General features: G+C 46.0%; 1 protein-coding gene across 1 annotated transcript; it reads right to left on the bottom strand.

Moving 5' to 3' along the window:
• Nucleotides 1-2,839: 2,839 nt before the first annotated feature.
• On the bottom strand, nt 2,840-18,333 carry LOC118092732 (acyl-coenzyme A synthetase ACSM4, mitochondrial-like). Its single transcript, XM_035131191.3, has 13 exons — nt 18,074-18,333; nt 16,411-16,621; nt 15,563-15,770; nt 14,928-15,071; nt 13,373-13,529; nt 12,087-12,166; nt 10,470-10,593; nt 9,454-9,534; nt 8,564-8,665; nt 7,216-7,343; nt 5,785-5,884; nt 4,703-4,822; nt 2,840-3,448 (listed from the first exon to the last, which is right to left on the bottom strand). The coding sequence occupies exons 1-13, from the start codon at nt 18,272-18,274 to the stop codon at nt 3,362-3,364; spliced, it is 1,743 nt and encodes a 580-aa protein (XP_034987082.3). The 5' UTR covers nt 18,275-18,333; the 3' UTR covers nt 2,840-3,361.
• Nucleotides 18,334-21,159: the final 2,826 nt, after the last annotated feature.

The raw sequence follows: 21,159 nt of genomic DNA, 5'->3' as shown, positions 1-21,159 counted from the left end.
CATTACTCTTTCCTTGACTTTGAAAGGTAGAAACGGTGGCCTCTCCTTAAAGATCTTGCTGGGCTTGCCCTAATTCTTCAAGTGGTGATCAGTTCTGGGGTGCTGGTTTCCTTTTGAAGGAGGTCACAGAGCTTTTCAACATTTTGTACTATTTTCATTAGTAATGAAGAAGAGGTTCAGCTCAGTTTGTATTTGAAAGTTAATTACCAAATCCACACTTCCCAAAACAAAAAAATGTGAACTGAAATGCAGGCTATTGTGACATTATTTACATGCTCTGGGAACTTCCAGATTGGGTTGTTGCAAACTTGCAATGTACTCTGCATGAGGCAGCCGTTGAAAGCAACTCAAAAACTTAAATTGTCCCAAAATGGAACAGTTAGATTACTGGCTTGGGGTTCTGTTTAGATCTCAAATAATAATAGTCCAGCTCTATTCTGCCTTGGCCAGACCACACCTGGAGTCCTGTGTCCAGTTCTGGGTACAATTTAAGAAGGATATTGACAAGCTTTAAGAGGAAGGCAACCAAGTTGACCAAGGGTCTGGAAAGCAAGCATTGTGAGTAACAGTTGAGGGAGTTGGGTGTGTTAAGCCTGGAAAAGAGGAGGCTGAGAGGAGATCTGAGAGCCATCTTCCATTATTTAAAAGGTTGTCACATGGAAGATGGATTAAGTTTTCTCCTGTTCTGGAGGGTAGGACTCAAATCATGAACTGAATGGAACTAGAGGTGGACATAAATGTAGCCAGAAAGTTGGATAGGACCAGCCAGTGGCATGGGATTGCTCAACGTCCCTCGCTTTTGATCCGCTAGTTTTACTTGGTCATCCATTTGTAATACAAAAACTTGCAGAGGTCTGCAGAACAGAGCCTCGTCCAAGTTAATCAATCCTCCTTCGAACTCAGCTGCCACCTCGCACTGATTTGAACTTGTCAGTTTCATGTTAACCTCAGTGTTAAGGTTCGGAACAGCCTTGTGTCTAAAGTTCAGGTTCGTTTGTAGATAAATTGAAGGCTGCATGCAAATGGACTCTTGAAGTTCCTCACCTTATTTGTTGGCAGGGAAATTGTGATGGGGAGACTCCATAGAAATTCTCCACCATTTTCTCAGGGTTGTGCTCACCATTAGAAGTGGCACCAGCACAGTTATCACCTTTTCCCATTGTTGGCAGACTGTCCACCACCTGGACTTAGGCTTCATTCACACCAGACATTCGAAGCACTATGGCCTACTTTAAACAGTCATGGCTTCCTCCAAAGAATTCGAGGAGCGAGGAGAGTTCTTAGGAGGCCCTGATTTCCCACCCAGAACTACAGTTCCCAGAGTGGTTTAACAACCAATCCCTCTTCATGGTTGAACTATGGGAATTGTAGCTCACAGATGGGAATAGGGGCCTACTAAAACTACTCTCCATACCCTTAAAAAGCTAAAGCTCCCAGAATTCTGTGGGGGAAAGCCATGGGTAATTAAAGTGGCAACCTTTCTACACAGATGGCGCCACTCAGAGGGCTGTTAACTTCAAGTCTTGTTAGTGAGCTTCATAGGGACAGCAGAAGCTACATTTAACTGAGCCAGACCATTGCTCCACCCAGCTCGTACTACCCACACTGATAGGCAGCAGCTCTCCAGAAATCCAGGCAGAGAGTCTCTCCCAGCCCTACCAGGAGATGCTAGGGCTTGGACCCAGCAGCTTCTGTAATTGCTGCTGTTATTTGTTACCAGCTGGAGCAGGGGCGTAGGAAGATAGGGGCGGTGGGGGCGGTGCGCCCCGAGTGACGTGATCCCAGGGGCACCATCGCTGCTCCCCGCCCCACCCCAAAATGCACATCCCGCCCCTGCACACACCCCGCCCCAAAACGTGCGCCCCGCCCCAAAGCACGCTGCTACGTCACTGTGCACGGTGCGCCCCACCCCCAAAATGTGCGCCACGTCACTGCGCGTGGCACGCCCCGCCCCAAAACAGGGCCACCCCCTGCCTCCAGAATGCGTGCCACGTCACTGGGGGCAGTGTGCCTGCTCTCTGCCCCCGGTGGCGGAGCATGAAGCTCCGCCGCTGAGCTGGAGACTGGAGCATGTCAGCAATAAAATCCCCGGTGCCAGTGAAGTTAACTCTTTCTTCAAAGAAACCAAAACAGCACAGGTCTAGTGTTCACAGCAACTCTTCCTAGTAGGTCTTGTCCCAATGAGGCCCCAGTTGTGAGGACTGAAGGTCCCTGCCTTCCCACTGCTCTCTAAGATGGCTTCCTCAGCAGCCTATGGCTCCTTCGTCTTATCTCTCTTTGCTCTGCCCTCTTCATTCCTCTTTATGTTCTGGGAGTCCATGGGGGAGGAGAGGTGGTTGCAGCAGGAAGGGGAGACTCCCTGGCTTCTTCAGCAGCCCGACTCATCTCTGCCTCTTGGCCCCTCCTTCTCACCAGCCTCCTCTTCTGCCACTGATTCTGGGCTGCTCTCTGCCACAGTCTCTTCCTGCTCACTAAATCATGTTACCTCTCCGGCTTCTGACCCCTCCTCCTCCTGGCCGGCTCCCTCTTCTCCCTCTGATCACTCACCACCATCCTATCACCAGTCTCTTGGTAGTGAGCATGCTTCCCCTGGGGTTTTTCTTGGCATTCCCTAGCTGGTGCCTCCCACCCGTCCTTTGCATCCAGCCACTCCATGACATGACTTAATTCACCTTTCACTCTTCATAAGGCAAACCTTATGAAGGCCATGCCAACAGTGGGCAGGGCCATAGGCAAAAGTGACTGGAACATTGAATATAGATTTTACCTTTGTACAGTAGGCTAGTTTCTGTCCACAGCTGCAGGTGGCTCTCCACCCAAACAACAAAGAGCCATTCTCAGAGTTCAAGGTCACCTTTATTTGCACAAAGTTTGTTAGGCAATGTTGGCTATTTATTGAGCTTTCCTTCTGATTTGTATGTGGCAAGCAATCATTGTTTATTTCTTTATTATTTCTATTCAATTTATATACCACCCTTTAACTAAAGATCCCAGTACGTTAAAGTTGTACTGCTTGAAGTAGATGTCCATTTGCTTCCACTGTGCTCTTCTTGAAAATTTGTAAATAAAGCGAGTATTTCAAAATCTCCTGAGGTCTCTCCCATCCACTTAAATCTCGGGTTGCTGTCTCAGACTTGTCACTGCGTGGAAGAGTGGGTGGCACTTAACAAGGGATATTTAAAGTCCATGGATATCTCTGCATAGTAATGGTACAGCCCTTACATTGTTTATCATCCCTACAGCCTCTAATCCGGATGGTCCAAGTCCAGCCAAGAGTTGGGTCATCCCAATATCAACAAGCCTTGAGTAACGTCCATGGTGTTCAAGGAAACTCGGTAGTGGTGCAATCTCCCCCATTGTGTTAAACTCGCCCCCATTCTTTGTTTCTCAACTCATTCCGTCTGATTTTCCCTGTGATTGTCTTCGGCAGCTCCTGGACAAACTCCATCTAGCAAAACAAGAACAACAGCAAGAAAGGAAGCATGGAAAATCAACCCATAGAGTGACTTCCTTATATACAACAGCTACGGCTGTTTAGCATAGTGTGAAATGCAGGTGGGGTGTCTGCTGAGAATAATGACAGTCTATATGTGGGCTGGCCTTTACAGGCAGTAGGATGAAGGCAGTTGTAGTTCAGCAGCACCTGGAGGGCCAAAGGTTCACTGCACCTGGTCTAGAAAAAATGCACCGCTTCGGATTACAGGTGGGGGGCTGTTATTTCTGAGCAATCTGTTTGCAGAGGCATGGGCTCTGAGATCAGTGCATCTATCAGTTGATGAGTGTTGCAAACAGGGCTGAATTTAGTTAGCCTCTGACATTTATGGACTTGTTCATGAATGGTGAATATGGGTTACTTCTCTGAGCTTTTCAAGGAGGGTGTGGAATTCAGCATCCAGATTAGGGGAATGGGCATCTGTTACTAGTGACAGTGGGTGTCCCAACTAGAGTTGTTCTTATTACGATGTATTTAATAACACAGCATTCTTTATCAAGCCATGTACATTTAAGGCACTATTGTACCACTTTAACATTAAGCACTCTCCTCCCTAAAGATTATTGGGAGCTGTAGTTTGTTAAGGGTTCTTGGACACCCCTATTTCTCTCTCAGAGATAAATTCCCAGAGTTCCTGGGAAAAGGGGTTGACTGTTAAACCACTCTGGGCATTGCAGCTCAGAACCCTTAACAAACTACACTTCCCAATATATTTGGGGGGAAGCCAAGATTGCTAGTGGCGTAAAAGTGTTTTAAATGTTTGGTGAGGCTCAGACATTTTACTGTTGGGAAAGTAAGTTTAAAAGTATGAAAGGAGGAGCCTTTTCAATCCCAGTAATTAAGAAGTGGTTAACAAGATTGGGGAACATAGTAATCATGAGGAAAATTAGAAGTCAAATCAAAGACTAATGATAATTACTAGTTGATTAGATTCCAAAGTAACTGGTGTGCCTTCATTTCTTGAAAGATCAGAGGCATCATTATGGTATAGAAAAGTGACCTCCTTTCATATCTCTTTTTGGGGGGAGGGGTATGTTATGTGTGTGTGTGTGTGTATATATATATATATATATATATATATATATATATATATATGAATCATTTAAATCGTGATTAAAAATAAATAAAAGAGGAACTTAAGAGCTTACAACACCGCTCTCTCCGGCACCACTGTCTCTAAACATCTCTATATTCCCTGGTTATACTTGCCTTCCTTGGATATTTGTATGGAGCAGTAACTTTCTTGACGTGCTCCTGCAACTGGAGTGTTAATTTTGCCTTGTCTCGGAGTGTGTAGGCTGGGGACAGGACCACAAATGCCTTCACCACCTAAAAGGCAGAGTTGGCATATAAGCAAAGACAATCTCCCCCCCTCTCTCTCACACACAAATAGGGGCTGTGCTCCTGTTCACTCTAGTCACCAACACCCCTGCCACACACTCTGCACGAACCCTAGAAAGCCTCCTCTCCTCAAATATTTGGTATGTCCTGCATGTGAGCATCCCACAGATGGCACTGGGATAACAGGATGAGGGGTTAGGTGGACTATTGGCCTGTTCCAGACAGGGCTCTTAACAACAACAACAACAACAACAACAACAGCATATCACCCATCTGACTGGGTTGCCCCAGCCACTCTAGGCAGCTCCCAACAAAATATTAAAAAACGCAATAAAACATCAACCACTAAAAACTTCCCTGTCCAGGGCTGCCTTCAGATATCTTCTAAAAGTCATACAGTTACTTATCTCCTTGGCATTGGGTGGAAGGGCATTCCACAGGGTGGGTGTCACTACCAAGAAGACCCTGTGCCTGGTTCCCTGTAGCTTCACTACCTGCAGTGAGAAAACTGCCAGAAAGCCCTCGGAACTGGACCTCAGTGTCTGGACTGGACGATGGGGGTGGAGATGCTCCTTCAGGTATACAGGGCCAAGGCAGATTGGGGTTTTAAAGGTCAGCACCAACACTTTGAATTGTGCTTGGAAACATACTTGTTTTATAAATAAAATATTTATCGACCAACCCTGTGAGGTACGTTAAACTGAGCAGCAGTGACAGGCCCCAAGAGCACCCGGTGATCTTCATGGCTGTGTGACTGGCAGGTTTGAACCCTGGTCTCCCAGGATTTAGTCTGAGCACTATACAACTCTAACCACTGCAGCATACTAGCTCTCTTAGCCCCAGGCAGCATGACCAATAGCCTGGGATTATGGGAGTTGCAGTCCAGTGAAACCTGGAAAGCCACAGGTTCCCCAGCCCTGCTGGACAGATGCTCTTTCTGCAATTGTTACCTCTCCTCTAAGTGGGTCTGGGCTGCTGACGGCTGCGGCTTCTGCTACTGCTGGATGTTCCAAAAGGGCACTTTCTATTTCAAATGGTCCAATGCGATACCTAATAAATTGACATAATAACAACAAAGCAACTATGAACACTGGGGAAATTGTAGGGGGGAAGATGCCCGGCACGGAAATGTCTCTTAACCTGAATAATGTCTATTTTGCACATGAGGAGTATATTAGTTGCATTTGTTGGAACTTGGGGTGAAAACACAGACATCTGACGTATAAAGAAGCTTACAGCTAACAGTTGAAAACTAGCATACGTTGCAGAAAACAATAAACCACAGACAGGGAACCGCTGAATAACAACTGCTACCAATCTAGATAATCATAGCATCCCCTTTAACTCTCCTCTGAGGGGCTCAAAGTGTCCTTCACCCCTCTGCATGTTAGCTTCACAACAACCCTGTGAGGTAGATCAGCCTGAAAGTCTATGACTGGTTGAAGGTCTCCCGGATCTTCGTCCAATATAGCCACTTTCACATCTCCACGGAGGTGGTGTTGTGGGCTTGCCCCGAATGAACTCTCGCGATGGGGGCTGAGAGCAGCCCCCTCGCGAGGAGGGAGTTCCCGCCTCCGTCAGACCCCGGCCAGCCATTAGGGTTGGCCGGGAGGCAGGGCTTAGCATCTTTTAAACTGGCTGGAGGCGGGAACTCAGCCTTTCTTGCCCCAGCACCCAACCCGAATGGATCACCCGCCCACCCACCCTGTAGGCTAGGCAGGTTAGGCTGACGCTGCTATGGACTTCTGTTGGTCGCCTTGGTTGGCCGGGGGGCCTGGTAGGACTTTTTCCACTTGGGGCTAGCCAAGCTGGTTTTTTCACCTACCTCATAGCAATTCGTCACAACTTGGTTTTGCGGTTAGGCATTGGAAATTTGCATAAAAGAAGAAGGGGGGGCAGTTTGCGTCATCCTCTGTCCAGAAATTGGAGAAGTAATTCCGTTAAAGGGATTCCGGGGGCGGTAGCTTTGTCCTGAGCCTGCGGAGGACAGGGCCTTATGGCACCCCCCAACGGTGGCCACAGGAGGTGTTCCAGTAGATGTACACCACCGGGTTCCTTTCTGGTGGTTAATTTCTCCCAGACTGCAACACACGCGTTACAGTCGGATATAGCCGGTTAGGTTCCAATGCCTAAGCCAATACCGCTCATCATTCGTAACCAATAAAGTTGTGGCCTTTTCGCCCACTTAAATTTATTCACTGTGTCTTGTGTCTTATTTCATGTGGAGGGAGGGGCATTGCCACACAACCGGCTGCTACAGAGCACTGGCTGATTAGAATCTTGTTCGTGCCAACGCAAGATGGTTTGGGGATCCTGAAGTATCCAGGTTCAAAGAGCTACAGAAGCACGCAAAAATCAGGAAAGGGAGAGAACAAACCAACCCTGAAGAATTGATGATATCGTCAGCTCTCCCGATAAACCAAACGTATCTATCTTTATCCATCACTCCTCTGTCCCCAGTCACATAAAAATCCCCTCGTTCTGTTGCAGCTGTTTTCTCTGGGTTATCCTAATGAAAACAGTTCAGAAAGGGGGAATGAACCACAGGAACATTTTGCCCCAGGGCTGCAGTTATAGGAGCATCGGAAGTTGCCTTACCCCGAATCAGAACATTGGTCCATTTAGTCTAGTATTGTCTCTACAGTGACTGGGAACTCCGGATTGTTAAGGGTGCTGAGAGAAGGTTAGGAGGTCCCTATTCCCTATTCCCCTCACAGAACTACAGTTCCCAGAGTTCAATGAGAAGATGGAATTGTGGTTAAGCCAAACACAATGCCTTTTTATGTGTTTCATCAGTATGTTTGTTTTCATGCACAGTGTCCCCTAATATATGCATTCATGTAATATTGGTTGGTTGGCAAACTGCACAGCATATCTTCAGCCAGGCATGTGGCTGACTAACATTTGGGGCTTTTTTCAGCCGGAACTCACTGGAACTCAGTTCCGGCACCTCTCAGGCGGGCATCATTGCCATTCTAAGAGAACACGGTTCATAGTGAGTTACAGTACCTCTTTGTCTAGAAAAATAGCATTACTAATACCTTATATCCTTTTTAATGTGTTTGTGGGAGGGGCTTGGAGGGAGAGGGGTCATTATTTTGTTTTGTTCTTCTTTTTATTATGTAGTTTGTGTTTTTATCTTGCATTTTTATGCTGTGAGCCACTCGATCTACAGATGAAGGTTGGTATACAAATTTAAAAATAAGTAAAGAAAAAATGCTAACGAAACTCTGAGTAGTGCAAATTTTGAAGGACAGGTGTATATCACACACATACATATATATTGGAAAGGGCAGATTTGACAAATTCCGCTTCAAATGAAACCTGAATCTAATCTCTCTGCTACTGCTAATTGCTGTTGAAGATCTTTTGATGCCAACAGGCCTATGCAATTTTCTCAAGATAAGACAGTCACTTTAATGTTTCTTTTGAATTGCCTTTATGCTGTATTAGACAGACATATACAAAGCATGCCGTCCACTGTTTTGATATTTTATTTGGATGGATGGTATATGAATATTATTTTATATGTAAATAAAGACACAACTCCTTCCAAATTTCGCTTGGGAACTTCCCCCCTGATTCTGGGGCGGTAGTGATGAAAATACAGAATAAACCTGAGTTGAACCAAGGGGAACAAAGCTTTGTGGATTCACCCAGCCTTTCTAATTATGGTGTCTCTTCATATGCCACACAAAAATCAATGGAGTTCTCCAGAAGGCTTCTTACTACATAGTGAGAGAAGAAACCAAGGGGTCTTTGGGGCTTCACTCTGATGCCTATTTCTCCTTCTTTCCCAGGTGGCAGAACATTTGCTTCTTCATCTATGATCTAGAAGAAGAGAAAAGGAAAGGTAAAGGTAAAGTACCCCTGGACGGTTAAGATCAGTCAAAGAAGGCAACTATGGAGTTGCGGCGCTCATCTCACTTTCAAGCCGAGGGAGCTGGCGTTTGTCCACTGACAGCTTTCCGGGTCATGTGGTCAGCGGGACTAAACCGTTTCTGGTGCAGCGGAACACTGTGACGGAAGCCAGAGTGCATGGAAATGCCATTTACCTTCCTGCCGCAGTGGTACCTATTTATCTACTTGCACTCGCGTGCTTTTGAATTGTTAGGTTGGCAGAAGCTGGGACAGAGCAATGGGAGCTCACTCCGTCATGGGAATTCGAACCGCTGACCTTCTGATTGGCAAGCCCAAGAGGCTCAGTGGTTTAGACCACAGCATCAAGCGTCCTCTATTTTGGTGTGTCACGACAGCTGTACTCTGTGGTTTCGGCTGGTGCCCATTTGGATTAGTGTGGCAGAAAGCAAGGAGGCCAGCAGTAGGTAGAACCAAATGACTGGCAAAGTGAACTAATTCTAGTTTTGTCTCCATCTTCTTCCCTGTTGAGTTTTACAAGAGCAACACTGAGACTAAGGAGGAAGGGGGAAGCTGGCAGCTGGGGCCACCCCGAGACTGGTTGTAAGTAGGCAGATAGGCAGCTGTGGGGGGAGGGTGTTGGCTGAACGTGGACTGACGTTGGTAGTGCAGTGCCCCATTTCCCCTAATGGACCAGCCTTCACTGGCTGTCATTTAAAAATGGATAGGAGCTAAAAAAAAAGAAAAAAGGAACCACTCACCTCGATTTGATATGGTGCACATGCCTTTCCCATTGAACCGGGTTTAATTTTCATCCCTTTTTTAACTGCACAAATCATACCCTGTTTAAAAGAAGATTGTTACATATTGCTTAGAAAGGGACTATATGGCATTTCCCCAACAGCTTTTGATATCTTTGCATCTTGATCTTCTGCATGTTTACACTGAAATGATGCGCAAGGATTTCAAATGGCATATTCCCAAGTTTCTGTAGCTTTACAACGTTTGACTAGGTTCAGGTCTACACTAACCTATTAGATATATTGTTCTAAAACGTCACAGGGCATACTACTAAAAAAACAAAAACAAACCACCTTCCTTATCTTGTTTCCTTCATAACAAAGCAGTTTCCCTACTGCCCGGTTCCTGGTTACTCTGCAGCGCCCTATGGTGTCTCATTTTAATAACGCATTATTAACGTCACAAGCAAAACGTAGCATGTCCAAATATGTTATGATAATCCTTCCTTAACACTTCCTTAACGTTATAAATCATGAGTGTAGATTTGCCCTAGGTTTCAATAAATAGCAGGGGGTGTAACTGCCTTTGTTTGAACCAGATGCAGAAGTTGGGCCTGAACCCAAAAGACGTCACTACTCTTTTTAACCTGCCCTTTTTTGCTTCAACAGAAACCCCTTTCTCGGGAGGCAAATTGGTGGTGCTTAAAGGCAATCAACTTGGCCCAGAACCTGAGCTGCAGGTGCAGGGGGGGGGGGGAAGCTGACAGATACTCACAAAACCCTCAATCCTCCTTTTAGGCAAGGAAGAAGCATTTATGTGAGTTCAATGACAACTATTTAATTACCCAGTGGAAACACTAAATGGGGGTGCAAAGCAGGGGGTCAGTGAAGGGAGGAGAGGGGGTGTGGCTGGGGAGGGATATGATATGAGGAGAATCCTGAGGGCCAGATAGCAAGGCTTGGCATCCACCTTGGCCCATGTGTTTGAGGTCCCCTAAAAGATCATTGAAAGCATAAGAATAAACAGGAGCACCTACCGTTTCTGTCTGTCCATAGAGATCGAAGATGTGGAGTCCCGTCATGTTCTTCCACTGCTCCATCACTTCAGGATTCAGAGGTTCCCCTCCACTTAAGCAGTACTGCAGACTCATGAACTTATAACTGGATGTGGGTGAACAAAATAAGAGACCCCTGTGATGTACTAAGCTTGGGTCCTAGAACAATAGGCAAGTAGGATCCTAGAATGCAACAACTGATTGGCTTGCAGGAGAAGACCAATCAGGCTCCAGGAGGGAAGCAGAACCAGCCAGTCAGACGGGACTCATTGTGTAAATAATGTATATAAAAGCCTGAGGTTTATGGGGCATTTCATTCACTGTTTTACAAGCTGCAATAAAGAGCATGAAGACACTACAGGACTCCGAGTATATTTCACTGGCGACGAAGGTGGGCATTTTATGTAGCATCTTAGAAATGCACAGTTCAAGGAGGGGGTCATCAACAAGGCCTGGCAGGTTGTTGGGAGTTACACTCAATGGGGAAAGAACATGAACTCTATTCAGTCATTTGGTGGCTGTGGGTAAGGAAAAGGTGAAGGGGGTATCTCTAGAGCACAGCTGGCTCACCCCACCCCCATAGACCCCAACATCATAGCTGTCAAGTTATCCCCTTTTTAAAGGGAAATTCCCTTATGCTGAATAGGCTTCCTTGTGAGAAAAGGGAAAACTTGACAGCTATGCCCAACATATGTGTTGTCCAGGTGTGTGGCTGGTGCAAGCATTGGCATCTAGTGGGCAGGCTTAGATAGGCACATTCTAGAGAGCCCCTTCTGAGTACCCAGAACATGTTGTACAGAAGTTATTGGGCACCCTAGGAAAAGGACATTTCCCAAGCTTCCCGGTGCCCCAGATACTGCTTTTATGGTATTAAAACTATGGTGAAATGTGGTCTTAGCACACCTTCAGGCCACTGGAAAAAAGGATCACTGCATCAGTATCTAAATATAGTTGTGTGTCTCCATCCTGAGCCATGAGAATGTGTACTCTTCATTTGGAATCCAGATTGGCCTGTTTTGCTCCTCTTGACATCATTAGGAACACAACTGGGTCCTTATCCAACCCATGTAAGCCTTCCAAACCATATCAATCAACCTTTGCACTTCCTGTTTGTCATTTACCTGACTTAGCAAAGGCAGTTGTGACCATGGTAGTGCCAGGCCGGAAGATCTTCCTCCCTCTTCCTCTCTCTCTCGGCACCCTGAATACTGTTATGGTAGGGGCACAAGTGTCTGGGAGGTCTAAACTGAAGCTATCGGGTGCCTTGGGAAAAACACATTTCCCAGGCTCCCTAGTGCCCAAGGCGCCGCTGTAGCAGTGTTCAAGACACCACCAAGGGGAAAGAGCAATAACCACATCCATTCTGCTGCTACCACTCCAGATACCAGAAGAAGAAGTAAAAGTTCTTCTCTTCCTCTCAAATCACAATTGCAATTCTTGGAATGTAACATTTGTCTGGTATTGGAAACAAGCAGGGCAAGATGCCAAGGTTTGTATTTCAAACTAGAGCTTCAATAACATGACTGACATCACAGTATGGACACATGCAGGAAATCCATTCTGAAACGATCGTATTTTGAAAGGATTTCTTCAAGGTACCTGGTGAGATCGCTCTGTGCCAACATGCGGAACAAGGTTGGAGCACCCATCATGGCGGTGATGGGAAACCGGGACAGAGTCTAGCACATAAAAAAAAGGCAAAGGTTGTACAAGAACAACACAATCTGATCCAACCCAATGTCTTAATCAACTGAGTTTTATATTAACTGTCTTGGTTTCTCTCACAAATTGGCTGATGCACAGTAATGCTAAACTAGGGGAGTGGGAAACTTTTTTCAGGATGAGGGTCACACTCTCTTCTTGGCGACCTTTTGAGGGCCACATGCCCATGGTGGGCGGGGCCTGAGGGGAAGTGGGCGGAGCAACCAATGTTAATTTTACCCTTGAACAGAGGGCTTAGTTCTACACACTCTCTAGTCTCCAAACGAAAAGCATTATCAGAGTTCAAAGACACAGTCTATCCGGACTGAAACACCCAAGGAGAGTACAATGCAAGGCTAGTGAGGGTTGTAGTTTGGGGAGAATGCCAAAGGCCAGACTGAGAGAGCCGCATGTAGCAGAAAACAAGCTTGCTCCATCTTCCATGTGACAGTCCTTCAGATATCTGAAGAAGGCTCTCATGTTTCGGCTCTCATATTGTTTCAGAAAGTGTGAATTAGGTATGTTTATCTTGAAATGCAAACTGAATTTATTTTGAATTTATCCCTAATCCCCCAGGACAAACATTCTCCTGCACCCCTAAGTAAAACAAGAGCAATTGTGGTCTGATTAACCTTAAAGGATAAAGGGACCCCTGACCATTAGGTCCAGTCATGACCGACTCTGTGGTTGCGGCGCTCATCTTGCATTATTGGCCGAGGGAGCCAGTGTGCAGCTTCCAGGTCATGTGGCCAGCATGACTAAGTTGCTTCTGGCGAACCAGAGCAGCACACGGAAACACCGTTTACCTTCCCACTGTAGCGGTACCCATTTATCTGCTTGCCCTTTGGCGTGCTTTCGAACTGCTAGGTTGGCAGGAGCTGGGACCGAGCAACGGGAGCTCACCCCATTGCGAGGATTTGAACCGCTGACCTTCTGATCGGCAAGCCCTAGGCGCTGTGGTTTAACCCACAGCGCCACCCGCGTCCCTCTGCTTAACCTTCAGTGGGCATAAATCCCAACCTATTCCACAGGCTCAGAGACAATAGAAATTAGTCAAAAATAATGTTAAGAAACAATCAGTCTCATTACATCTCCTCCACTTCTAATGTAATAGCCACTGACTAGCTGCCATTATAGAGAAAAATCAGGTAGAATGTTTGAAGAGACAGGAGCAGGAATCTTACATTCAGGATAATTGTTGATTCTATTTGCTGCAGGCTATGTATGAAGACGCAGGAACCCAAAACCCATGGTTCAAAAACAGATCCCAGAGAAGCCACTACCCATCCTGTATCTGCAGTGGACCACATAATGTCAGCAGGGGTCAACTCCAGCCAGTATCTGATAAAACAGAGGAAAGAAAATGGGAACAGGCAATTCAAGCACGCAACAAGGGCCTTGAAGATTATGCTCAGCGGCTGGCATTGTACTGTTTGGTATTATTATTTTAAATTTATTTATTAAATACATTTGTACCTGTAAGGGTGACTCCCTACAGGGAGCCAGCCCCCATCATCCTGACCTCCACCTCGTCAAGTACAGAGAGCACCAGTGGTTCTGAAGCAGCCAGAGGGGGGAGGGAGGGACTCGGAGGAGGAGAGAAATCAGAGGGAGGAACAATGGGAAAGCTCGGGGGGGGGCGCAGAGGGATGCAGACAGGTGCTCAGGGATGTTGGAGAGTCAGGGCACCGGCCGCTCAGGGAGGAAGCTGAAAGGGCATCGCTCCTTCCGGCGCAAGAAGTAAGGAGAGTGCCGCAACGCAGGTCAAGGGGGCAGCGTTTTGGGGTGCCCCGCCTACTTTGCTGGCGTAGGAACAGACGTACGCCATTGCCGGATTCTGATTCAGGACGAGAGGTCATGTTTTAAGCTGTCTCTACACTGTAAATAAATAGCACAATGAACGTCTTTGAAGACAAACTGGACTCAGGTGGAGTTACTCTAGAGTAGCCACGACGACCCTCTGACAGTACCCTTCAAAGTTTGCAACCCTGATCTACTAGGGTCTCTGCCCCCTTATTTAAACCCCAAGGAGCCCCTCCTTAGATTAATGCTGATCAGGTACCGCCCAGTAATTGTGCCTGGTGTTTCGCTGCATTCACTTTCATGAATAGCATGAACGCACCTCTGCCATAGCTGCCAAGTTCTCCCTTTTTTTAAGGGAAATTCCATTATGCTGAATAGGCTTCCTCGTGAGAAAAGGGAAAACTTGGCAGCTATGACCTCTGCCTTCACTGCTCCACAAGGCTGTTCTGCATTCCCAAATGCCTATCTTACTTTGCTGCACTTTAACTTACCAAGTTGCCTTGCTTCACCATAAGCTGGACTTCACCTTTGCCTTGCTTGACCCTCCTCTGTCTTACTGAAAACTGGACTTTGCCCTGCCTTGCCTTGCCTGACTCTATAATGCTGGACCCTGAACTTGTGCCAAGAGAAAACGAGGGAAGATTGGCTAGGGATGAGTGGGAGAGAGAGGTTCTTCATGAGTTTCTCAGCGGTGGGTCTCAGTATTAGTGTTGGCAGCAGCAACAACTGTGTTGGTAGCCTGGCCGCCATTTTGTATCCCTCACAATGCATTTCTGGGGAATTGTGGAGTAGGGGCTGATGGGAAATGGAAGCTGCCTCACAAAATGGTGGATAATATATGGAGAAAATGTTGCAAAGGAACCTTCTTTGGTGAGGAGAAATAGAAAATCTCAAGACCTTTTCTCAGTACATTTTTGCTCCGGCTCTATTTGATACCTTTTGTTGGCGATGGGCCGGAATCCAAGACTCCCTTGGGAATGCTCGGCCATCTTTGGAGCTCCTGTCGTCCCACTGGTGAAGTAAATGACCATTGGATCATGGATCTTTGTTCTCACGCAAGCATGGCTATCGGGAGCCTCTCTGTGTAACATGGAAAGCCAAAATAGTTAAAGTAGCTCCAATCGCAAGTGCAAGAGGCCACTTTCCACCCACAACCACATACCCAAATTTAGCCTCTATCTAGGCAAGAAGCCTTAACAGAGCTCAGGGGCGCATTCCAGCCAGGCAAAAGCACCTGAGGAGGCTGCAAAGCAGGGCCTGGGAGGGGGTGGTCTGGGGAGAGAAAGCCATGGATTTTTCCTCTAGGGGTACTCAAGGGTACGTAGTACTGGTACCTCTTTTTCGTTGTTAAAAAGTGTGGCACTTTTTAAACAACTTTATGGTGAGTACCAGCACCATTTTTTTTCCTAGGGGAAAAAAGCACTGAGAGAATGTATGCCTGGAAAATGGCTATGGCCTGAGGAAAGTCTTAAGGGCTAACCAGAGAGGCTTGGAGGGCTGCCTTTGGTCCCCTGGCCCTGAAGGTTCTCCACCCCTGGGTTGTTGGATGAAGCACAATGAGGGATACTCACTTGCAGAGTTCATTGAAATTCAGCCACCCACCCCTTTTGCCTTCAGATACAACCAGTTTGGTTTGCAGGAAGTTGCAGCTGCCTGCAATGGAATCCACTGCAGGGGCCAAAGCGTCCGTGGTGATGATACACTTGGCCTTCGATGCCTGAAGTCTGTACTGAATGTCTTTTGCTGTTAACTGGGATGTTCCAGGGATAAGGACGATTCCTACGAGAAGAGCAATGTTCTTTTTAAGGACAGGTGGATCTGTGTTGTAGGCGTTTCGGAGACTCGGATGCTTCTGGGCCAAATGGAGAGGCCTGGTGGGTCTAATCTGGCCCATGGCATGGAGCAGGCACCCCCAAACTTCAGCCCTCCAGATGTTTTGGACTACAGTTCCCATCACTCCTGACCACTGGTCCTGTTAGCTAGGGGTCATGGGAGTTGTAGGCCAAAACATCTGGAGGGCCGCAGTTTGGGGGTGCCTGGCATGGAGTCTCCTGACCACCATTTTATGGCAGGTGTGGGGGAACCATTGGCCCACCAAATGTTACTAAACTACAACTCCAATCATGCCTGGCCATTGACCCTTCTTGCTAGGGTAGATGGGAGTTGTAGTTTAGTAACATCTGGAGGGCCAGAAATTGCTCACACTTGCTTTATTGTTTCAACTTGTGGGTGGCCACCAAGAGCTGTCCCCCCAACATGATGCCCTCCGGATGTCTTGCACTACAACTCCCATCATCCTTGACCATTGGAAGTTTTGGCTGGGGATGCTGGAAGTTGTAGTTCAAGACAGTTCCAAGAAAGGCTGTATTTCAAGGATGGGGAATTTGTGGCCTCCTGGTTCTGTAGCTGCTAGACTGACCTGTTCTTATGCAAGCCACGGTCACCAACCACCATTCCGGGATTCGGGGCAGGATGACCAAAACTCTGTCTCCTCTGCATAGCCCACATTGGTTGGAGAGTATATTGGCCACTTTCCTGGACAGGAATCCCAGCTCCTCAAAGCTCCACCTTACTTCACCCCCTCTTCCATTTATCCACCATAGTGCTGGGTTGGAAGGTCTTTTCCCATCCTACAAAATAAAGGCAGATGTGTTAAAAGAAAAGGAAAAAGTTTGTTTGGTTTATAGACCTGATTTAGCAGGGGTGGGGGTCCTTTTTTCAGCCTAAGGGCTGACTGTTGTGGTTTTTTTTGAAATGTGTGTTTCTGGGCACTGTGATCTCTTGCATTTTTAGGTCCTGTGCTCTCGTGTTTTAGGGTACCGTGTCCTCATGCGCGAGCACAGCCCCCCAAAATGAGATGTCCTGATTTAAGCAGGACAGTTGAGGGGTATGTGATGACAGGGTCAATTCCAGATCAGGCTTGGAGGGTGTGTGGATGAGACTTATTACTGGGCTCCTCCAGGCAGCCTGTTAATTGTGCCTTCATCCTTATTTGCTTACATAAAGCTTATGTGGAGGTTAGATCTGGTCTTTACTCAACATATCTTCCAATCTGGTGGGGGTGGGTTTGTACACCAAAGAGCGTCATTAAACCTGATTTCTCTGTGGGGTGTTTATACATTTGTTCATTAATCATTTGCTCACTCCACAATTTTTAATGCATTCCTCTGTAATTTTCTTAACCGCAAAAGGTTCAATACTTTTTAAAAGTAGATTTGTTGTGCTGGGATGATAGAGTGTTTTAATCCACTTTAATGAGACTCTTGAGAGTCCCATGGACTGCTAGAAGATCAAACCTATCCATTCTGAAGGAAATCAGCCCTGAGTGCTCACTGGAAGGACAGATCCTGAAGCTGAGGCTCTAATACTTTGGCCACCTCGTGAGAAGAGAAGACTCTCTGGAAAAGACCCTGATGTTGGGAAAGATTGAGGGCACAAGGAGAAGGGGACGACAGAGGATGAGATGGTTGGACAGTGTTCTCGAAGCTACGAACATGAGTTTGACCAAACTGCAGGCGGCAGTGGAAGACAGGAGTGCCTGGCGTGCTATGGTTCATGGGGTCATGAAGAGTCAGACACGACTAAACGACTAAACAACAACAAATTTTGTTGTATATGCTTGAAACCCTGCCACAAATTTCTGATGGTTTGGAGGTGCTCGCTATTTAGAAGTAAGTTGGCATCAAAGCATCATATGTGTGTGTATATATATTTCTACATTATATACATATATATATACCCACACCCACACCTGTTAACTGCTTTTCAAAAAAGGACACAATCAGATACAGTGGTACCTCTACTTACGAATAACTCTACTTATGAATGTTTCTACTTACGAATGGAGCTCCGTCCGCCATCTTGGATGCGGTTTAGATAGGATTTTTTTCTACTTACGAATTTTTAGATAGGGTTGCTTCGACTTATGATTTTTTTCTCCCAATGCATTCCTATGGGATTTGACTTACATTTTTTTTTTACTTACAAATGTGTGTTTGGAACGCATTAAATTCATAAGTAGAGGTACCACTGTATTAATTTAGAAGGAGCCACTTCATCTCTAGAAGGAAAATAAATTCTACCTTCTCGATCTGTGACCATTTATCCAATACGTCACTTGCAAAGTTAAAATACTCCGGTAGCTGCTGCTTTCCTTGGCTTTGAGCTTCATACTGAGCAAAAATGGGAGAGCCAAGGAACCTGTTGTGCCTGTGGAACCATCGGTGATGCAGTCGAAGTATCCAGAACGATCTGAGAATCTGTGATTTCAGTAAAGTTTTCATGGCAGAAGAATTAAACCTTGCAATGACGTTAGCACTCCTTTAGGTCACCAATCTACAAGAAAAAAAGCACGGCACAGAAGAATAAATGCAATTGCAAATAATGGCAGCCACCGTCATCTTTACAACAGCCTTTTTAAAAAAATATATATTTATTGATTTTGCAAAATGAAACATACAACAACAACAAAACACACAAGGTATACACAAAAACAAATTACAAACACTACAATGAAATAAATAAATATCAAAAACATTCTTCTATCAAAAAATTCTATCTTTGTCGACTTCCTCCAATCCCTCCCCACCGCGTTTCATTATATTATTTCCTTAGTACTTCCATATCTTGATTCCATTCTTCTTAATAATTATCTAAACAAATTATATCACTTACTAACTTATCAATCTTATAATCACTTATAATTATCTCAAAATACAATTCTATTCTTATTAAATCTTAAAACTCAATACAACAACACTTAACTAAATCTTAATATATAATAATAACAACTCAACTATTACTCTTCCACAACCTCTTTATACTTCCAAATCTTTTAGTAAAAACTACTAATCTTAGAATTCTTTTCTAAATAAACTTTAAATTTCTTCCAATCTTCTTCCACCGATTCTTCCCCCTGGTCTCCCAGTCAGCTCGGACAGTTCCATAAAATCCCACAATTTTTGTTGCATTTCCCCACAACTTCCCAAACCGCAAAACATCTGTTTGCTAGCTTAAAGTGGATTTGTTGTGCCAGGGTAACAGAGTGCTTTAATTGCGCAAATCCAAAGTTTGTAGTATGTGCTTGAAACCCTCCTGCAAAGTACTGACAGTCTGGAGGTGAGCGGCGATAGATCTCTGGGTGACTTTGAATCACAGAATTGTGGAATTAGAAGAGGCGTCAAGAGTCACCTAACCCAATCCTCTAGCATTACGGTCCTAATATATGTATTAGGTATTTCTGCCTCTCGGTTGTCTAAAAATAGCAACAACTATAAATAACTATAAATAAAAAAATAACAACTAAAAAACTCCCCACCACCACTGAATTTAGGTTGCTGGAAAGATAGCGCTGGACAGCTGGGTGGGGAACAGGAATTGGTTTTTGTGTGGACAGACTTTTGAGCTAAGTTTTAGACTGGTACTGATTACAGATTCCTAGTCAAAGGCATTCCATACCTTAATTCTAAGGATACATCTACCAGGCCGAGCCACTATTGTTTCCTGGAGTTTCATAATGACCGTTCCCCACATAAAAGGGGAGGCACATTTTGTGCAGTCGCACACAGCTCCCTGGGGTCCCTGGGGCAGCCCTAGAAGTTTGGAGGCCGGCGCTGCCTTCCCGGGCTGGATACTGGTGGACTCCGCCCACGCAGTTACCTGTCCAATCCAGCTCGGGGAGGCGTTGCCGGGGGATTGGCCAGGTAGGAGGAGGTAACCTTACAGTGCACACAGCAGAAGCAGAGTCATTCTCAGGAAGCAGCCGACGGATTCAGAGCTTTCCCACCCTCCACTCCCCCCAAAATTAATGCTTGCTTTACTGGTTATTTCTTCCACAGGTGTACATGCACGCAGGCGCTGCTACGACAAGGCTGCTATTGAAGGGCCGGAAAGGAATTTCCCTGCATTGTCAGGTTTCACCTTTCCCGTAGCAATTCGTCACAACTTTGGCGGATGCAGGCCTCCTTTAGTCATCTACATAAATGGGGGGGGGCGTGGGGGCAGTGACCCCCACCCCCATCACGGCGGCGATAACAGGGTAAATGGGGCTAGGGGGAGGCCTTGACCATACACCCAGAGGCTGTCATTGCCCTCCCTCTCCAGCGGCGCCGATTGAGGGGGGCGGGCTATCTGCTTGAACATATGTTCTCCAGAGCTAGCCCAACCCCCACACATGCTGGATAACCCGAAAATTACCCAGACCCCAGCTGGGGGCTGGGAAGGATAAACGCCCAGTGCCTGAGCCAAGGTCTCCCTACATCTGAATTTTAATAAAGTTGTGGCCAATTTTAATCCCATAGAACGTTGTCTTGTGTCATTATTTCCGCTCGGGGGCTGCATGGGGGTTCTTGGGGGATTCTGTCTGACCGTGCAATTGTCAGAAGTTTCCCAGAGTGGCTGGGGCAACGCAGTGAGATGGGTGGTATACTACTACTACTACTACTACTACTAATAATAATAATAATGTGTTGTTGTTGTTGTTATTGTTGTTGTTGTTTCCTCCCACTTCTTTTTATTGAATTGACAATGTAAGTGAGTTGATAACAGAACTATTCTCTCTCTCTCACACACATATATAGAGGTTTATGTGTGTTTTTGTATATTATATCATATTAAAAAGGTAAATGACCCCTGACCATTAGGTCCAGTCACGAACGACTCTGGGGTTGTGGCGCTTATCTCGCTTTACTGGCCGAGGGAGCCGGCATTTGTCCGCAGACAGTTTTTCCGGGTCATGTGGCCAGCATGACTAAGCTGCTTCTGGAGATCCAGAGCCGCACACGGAAACACCGTTTACCTTCCCGCCAGAGCAGTACCTATTTATCTACTTGCACTTTGACATGCGTTCGAACTGCTATGTTGGCAGAAGCAGGGACCGAGCAATGGGAGCTCACCCCGTCGCGGGGATTCAAACTGCCGACCTTCTGATCGGCAAGCGCTAGGCTCTGTGGTTTAGACCACAACGCCACCCACGTCCCATGTATATCATATTAAAACAATGCAAATACATACATATATAAAATAGACTGGAAAGAAAAGTTGCTGAACTGCAACTCATTACCAAACTTGGAACCATGGAGAGACCTGGCCTGAACAAAGACATTGGATTCTTATCTCATTATACATGATAAAGCTATCTTTAGCCATCTCACTCCTTGCTTTTTCCTGT

Source organism: Zootoca vivipara, chromosome 13, assembly GCF_965207765.1.
Source record: "Zootoca vivipara chromosome 13, rZooViv2.hap1.1, whole genome shotgun sequence".
Lineage (NCBI taxonomy): Eukaryota > Metazoa > Chordata > Lepidosauria > Squamata > Lacertidae > Zootoca > Zootoca vivipara.
This window is presented reverse-complemented; position numbering and strand designations above follow the sequence as displayed.

What these genes read in the sequence shown, in the direction of transcription:
- LOC118092732 (XM_035131191.3), bottom strand. Translation starts at nt 18,274, where the DNA reads ATGAAAACTTTACTGAAATCACAGATTCTCAGATCGTTCTGGATACTT. An exon ending in AATGGTCACAGATCGAGAAG is followed by an intron (nt 16,622 to 18,073) that starts GTAGAATTTATT and finishes TTTATTTTGTAG; the next exon opens with GATGGGAAAAGACCTTCCAA. An exon ending in AATCAACAATTATCCTGAAT is followed by an intron (nt 12,167 to 13,372) that starts GTAAGATTCCTG and finishes TTTATGTGCTAG; the next exon opens with ACTCTGTCCCGGTTTCCCAT.